The sequence below is a fragment of the Urocitellus parryii genome, chromosome 4 (assembly GCF_045843805.1).
Source record: "Urocitellus parryii isolate mUroPar1 chromosome 4, mUroPar1.hap1, whole genome shotgun sequence".
Classification (NCBI taxonomy): Eukaryota; Metazoa; Chordata; class Mammalia; order Rodentia; family Sciuridae; genus Urocitellus; species Urocitellus parryii.
This window is the reverse complement of record NC_135534.1, coordinates 208,166,585-208,171,950: the sequence shown is the minus strand read 5'-3', so window position 1 is coordinate 208,171,950 and position 5,366 is coordinate 208,166,585. Positions and strand designations below refer to the sequence as shown.

At 64.5% G+C, this 5,366-nt stretch overlaps 1 protein-coding gene across 1 annotated transcript; it reads right to left on the bottom strand.

Moving 5' to 3' along the window:
* Window positions 1-1,397: 1,397 nt before the first annotated feature.
* LOC144254635 (von Ebner gland protein 1-like) lies at window positions 1,398-4,904 on the bottom strand. Its single transcript, XM_077798037.1, has 7 exons — window positions 4,784-4,904; window positions 4,240-4,376; window positions 3,770-3,840; window positions 3,100-3,210; window positions 2,209-2,310; window positions 1,999-2,025; window positions 1,398-1,467 (listed from the first exon to the last, which is right to left on the bottom strand). Exons 1-6 carry the CDS (start codon window positions 4,871-4,873, stop codon window positions 2,000-2,002), a joined length of 537 nt encoding a protein of 178 aa, XP_077654163.1. The 5' UTR covers window positions 4,874-4,904; the 3' UTR covers window positions 1,398-1,467; window position 1,999.
* Between the last annotated feature and the right edge of the window lie 462 nt (window positions 4,905-5,366).

Below are 5,366 nucleotides of genomic sequence, written 5' to 3'. Positions count from 1 at the left end.
GCCAGGCCAGCTCATCCGAAGTCCATGCCAAGCCCCCCCTCAGGGCCCCTGCCCCATGAAGGGCCTGGACCCTGGATCTGGCCAGTGTAGCCCCAGGTCTGGAAGCTCTGCGGGGACAGAGCACTCAGAGGCCCACTGCTCAGGGGCAGGTCAGGCAGGTGGACAAGCTGTGCTGGCCCAGGCTCCCAGGGCCGGATCCTCAGGCTGAGAGGCAGCCACCTGCTCACACCTGCCAGGCACCCAGCGCGAGGGCCTCGGCCGTGGCAGGGGACAGGGGAAGAAGCCATCGTCACTGAAGAAGGCCAGTGTCCTGATGGCCTGGCCTCCACACCGCTCCCAGACTGGTGGGTGCGTGACACGCAGGTCCCTCCCCTGGCAGCACCCGGCTCCTCACAGGGCTGCGACCCAGACTGCCTGGACCCCGCAGTCTTGATCGGGCCTCTCGTGTCCAGGAGAGGGCCCAGGGTGTTGGCCAGCCCCACCACGGGTCTGGGACATGGGAAGTTTCTGCAGAGGGAGCCCCCGGTCAGAGGGACCCTGGGCTGGTTCATCCATGGAGGAGAAGAGCCTGTGGCCCCAGTGGGCTCCATGTCGGCGGCTCAGAGCAAAGCCCCAGAGTGACTGGGGACCTGTCCTCACGGCACCAGGGCCTGGAGCAAGGCCTCTCCTGGAGCTGTTTCCCCCGGAGCAGCTCCTGATTCCAGCCAGTGCTGCAGAGAGGGGGGGATGTGGTCCCTCTCACTGTGGGTGAGGGGTCCCAGTGTCCTGCTGTCACTGTTGTGGTGACCCAGGACCTGACCGTCAGCCTGTGCCCTCAAGGGTGATCTCCCCCCAACTCCCGCCACCCCCTCGAGGTGGTTGGCAGCCCTGGAGCCCAGGAGGCCCCTCCTGCGCTCAGGTTGTGCTGGGTCCCTCCCCTGGGCGAGGAGCTCTACTCTGTCACGCTCACAACCCTCTCCCTGTCACCCCCAGACTGGGCTTCCTGGTGGCCAATGTGGAAAGCCCCCAGGGGGACCCTGGGCAGAGCCAGCTCCCACCTCCTCAGCCGGCCACTCAGGCCCTTTGTAGCAGCACCGTCCATGAGAGCCAGGACGAGCTGGGCACCTTGTCCTTCCCATCCATGGCCCTACCCATTTCCTTCCCAGCAGGGGGCCCTCCCAAGTGCCCCACAGGCAGGCGGAGCCACCAGGGGCAGCTGAAGCTCTTTATGGAGAGTCAGGAAGGTGGGGGGGGGAAGGGCAGTGGGGGAGCCAGCTGGGCCCAGGTGGGCCACCCTCCATGTCCCCCAGGCCAGAGGTTCTGGTGGTGCCACTTGGGGCTGCCTCGGAGCATGGTGTCCCTGCCCTGGGAACAAGAGGAGGTCAGTGAGCCCAGGGGGAGGGCCAAGGGAGGACTGCAGTAGCGGGGCATGCTGGGCCCTCTGGGCTCCATCCTCGAGGTCAGAGCAGGCTGCCCAGAGCTCCTCTTCTGTGTGGGAGGAGGGACGGTGACTTCAGGCCAGTGGAGGGCAGGGAAGGACAGGATGCTGTGTGGACTCTGGCTCCAACCTCACCTGGGCAGGGGACCTTGGGCAGTCTCTGACCTGTCAGCTCCCTACATCACACAGCTAGGGACCAGGGATTCTGAAGTCCCCAGGCATGGCTGCCACACCTCCCAAGCAACTCATGGGGCACATGGTGTCACACTGAGGGCCAGAGAGGTGCTGAGGGACTTCCCACCTTCTGGCAAGCACTCTGGGAGGTTGGGGGAGAGGCCCAGGGTCTCCCCAGTGGCCCCACCCAGGAGCGGTCACCATGGGGGTTCCCTCACTGCCCAGATGACATCCTAGAGAAACCTCAAGAGGACACCGAGGACTGGCCACGCCTGGGGAGAGCACACCTGCCCGGCCAGGTGGTGGCTCTCCTGTCCACCTAGAAGCAGGGGACGTGTCCCCGGAAGTCCCATCACTCCACCCCCAGGACTGGGAGGTCCTCATGTCCCCTGACACTGGTCTCTTACCCTAATCGCTCCCGGGAGAGCAGGCTTCTGTGGAAGAAGGAAAAACACGATTCAGGAGAGCCTGGGATTCCAGGGGACCCAGGGCCCCGCCCTCGGCCAGCACTTCCCACCACCCCTCAAAGGGCAAAGCCAGGATCCATGCAGCTCGCTCTTGGGACCGTCCTTGGCTGAGCCCCTGGGGGGGAGAGCCCTGCAGAGCCCTCTCCCTACCCCTTTGCTTGGGGATGAAGATGCTGTCTGCGTTGAGGCCTCTGGCTGCTGCGACCTGCTCAAACTCCTGCAGGGCGTCTAGGTTGACTTCAGGGTACCTGCCTGTAGGAGAGGCCACGGGAGACAGGACTGTGGGGGCAGAGCTGGGAGCTGCTGCATCTCCTTCCCAGCCTGGAAGACTGACCAGCGCAGGGCTGGGGAGGGAGACCTCAACGTGGAGCTGGACCCAGAGGCCTGGGGCTGGGGCAGAGCCCAGCTAGGAGAGGAGGACCAGGGGGCGTGAGCACCCACAGGGCACCCAGGGCAGCCGACCCAGAAGGCCCAGAGCCGCTCTCCCTAAAGCCACCCAGCCTCTCCCTGGACAGGACAGAGTGTCAGGACCAACTCTGAACTGCAGGAGCGCCCCTAGGCTCAGGCACAGCCCTGCTGTCCACTGCTCTGTGTTCCCATGCACCTGGTGGTGGGGGAGCTGGGCGACACCAGGCCTTGTCTTCAAGTCAGATTGGACTGACGCCCAGTGCCTGCTCCGAGTTGGACTTCCCACGCAGGCTCCTCATCCACGTCCTTCCCTGAACCCTGCTGGACTTCCCACAGGTACCCATGGATGGTCCTGCCAGGTTTCCCCAACGAGACCTCGACTCATCCTGTGACATTCATGACATTGGTGGCCCTGTGCCCACAGCACCTCCTCCTTCCTGCGTTCCCATGCAGGGACGGGCCATCCCCAGTCCTGAGCTCTGAGGTGGGACTCGGGCTTCCTCTAGGAAAACCCATCATCTGGACAAGGTAGCCAGGTCCTTGGATCCTGGTGGCTCCTCCTAGGGGAGGGGCAGGGGGCCCAGGGAGAAAGGAGAGGGACCAAGGCTGGAGCCACCAGACACTGTGACTCACCCACAAGCTTTGCCATTCGGATCCGATGCCCGTGCATGTCCCCCTCACAGTAGAGGATGTAGTGGTCCTCGTCCTGGGACTTAAGGACCTGCACCACATGCTTGCCCCCATCTGCAAGAGGGACAGTGGGCGAGTTGGGAGTGGCCCTGATCCACCACTGAAGACCCAGGATGGCTGACTCCAGCCCAGAACACCCCTCAGTTACTCCCCCTCTCCCCTCCCAGGCTCCCTGACCTGGGTCCCCACCTGACCTGGCCCCAGGCCTTGAGACCACTTCCCAGGAACCCAACGCACCCAAGAGATGGCACATGTCAAGCTGGTGAGTCACAGGGAGGTCTGGGGCATGAGACTGGCAGAGGTTGGAGCTGGGGCAGCACAATCCACCCTCAACCCCAGCCAAGTACACCCCTGGCCCTGACCAATGCCAGGGGTCAGCTGTGGCCAAAGAGGGAGCCCTGGGCAGAGACCCCCAGGCCTCATCCACCAGCCTCAGCAGCATTGGGGTCGGGAGTTTGACTCTGTGGACAAATGGTCTGGTGGGGGTGGAGGCTGGGTTTGTAGTAGGGCCAGAAAGGAGAGCCTCAGGCCAAAGGCCACCCTGAGAAGCTGCCGGCTGGCACCATGTGCCCATGGGTGGCCGGAGCTGCCCTGAACAGGCCCCAAAACTCACGGGCTGTGTATCTGCCCGGCTCAGCGGTCTTCTGTAACACAGTGCTGACCTCACGACACTGGCCTCCAATCCTGGAGGACAGAAGCTCCGTGGGCAATGCCGCCCTGCTCAGGGCAGCCACGGGGCCTGGCCTGGCAGGAGGGCCCCAGACAGGCCCAGGCTTCCCCACACAGGAAGTCAGGTGTGTTCACAGACGCTGAGCACCCTGAACTGGTCCAGGCACCAGTGGGCCCTCTGTGTCCCACGGAGAGCCTTTGGGCCCCCAGTGGCCAGAACTCTGTGTCCTCCGACCCCCTCACTGGCTGCCAGGGGATATCAGGCTGCCTGGGAGGAACCCCCCTGGCAGAGTCGCCATAAGGCTCCAGGTGCTGGGTGCTGAGGGCCGAGTAGGCCCCCGGCATGGTCTGCACCCCACCCAGCCCTGCTGTCCTCCGTGAAAAGGGAGGACCATGCGGCCAGCAGACACTCACGGGACAGTGAAGTTGAGTACCAGGTGGCCCCCTGCCAGGGTCTTGATGGTCATGGGGGTCACAGACACAGACTCCATCTTCGTCCAGGGAATCTCCTTGTCTGTTGCCATGGCAATCAGGTACCACGTGCCTGACGCCTGCAGAAGGCACCTGACCATCAGGGCTCAGGCCCACCTCCAGGGCCTCCCCTCCTCAGCTACCCTGGACTCTATGCTCCAAGGATGGGGACCTGGTGCATCCTCCGCCCCTACCCCACCCGAGCTCACCCCCACTCCCACCAGGCCCCCGAGAGACGGATCCCAGCTCCCGCAGCTTGGCCAGGACCCAGGCGCTGGCTCCCAGGGCAGATGTGTCCCCTGCTTCCACCAGCCCTCTGCAGCCCCATCTGGCCCAGACCCCCCTGCGCCGTGTGATGTCTCCTTGGGGCAGGGGTTCAAGGCCTGGTGTCGAAACGAGGGTCTCCTTCATGGGGGAGGGATGGGGTCTTCACCCAGCCATCTTGGCCCTCCCTGCCCCCGCAGCCCCCCGCCCATCTGAGCCTCACATCCTGGTTCTCCTCGTCCCTGACTGGGAGCGTCTGGGCCCGCAGGGCAGCCAGGAGGCTGAGGCCCAGGGTCAGGTGCAGAGTCTTCATGCCGGGTCGGTGCTCGCGGCTGCTGGGCACAGGCTCTCTGGCTGGAGTGGCTGTGCTGCTTCCTCACTCCCCGCCCTTTATACTGCTCGGGGCAGTCCCCCAGGGAACTTGGCACAGAGCACCCACCAGTCCTTTCCTGGCCACTGAGTGTGGCTGCTCTGCAGTGGAGCAGATGAAATGTCACTATTGTTGGAAGTTGCTGAGTAACAGTGTGTCCGTTCCCCAGGGCATCATCAGGACAGGGCCGCTGTCCAGGGGAGCCACTCACACATTTCACCTGACAGGAAATGAGCCGGCTGGAGGGGGCAGCCCCCGTGTGCAGAGCCCCCAGGGTGTGTGCGGTGGCAGCAGAACCCTGGGGCCCTCCCCTCATGGCATTCCCTGGCTGACACAGGGGGGACCCAGCGAGCCCTGGGCTGTGGTCTTGGTGACCTTCCCGCATCCACGACAGGTCACTTCACCTCAGATTCATCTTGCAAAAGGAGGGACCCTG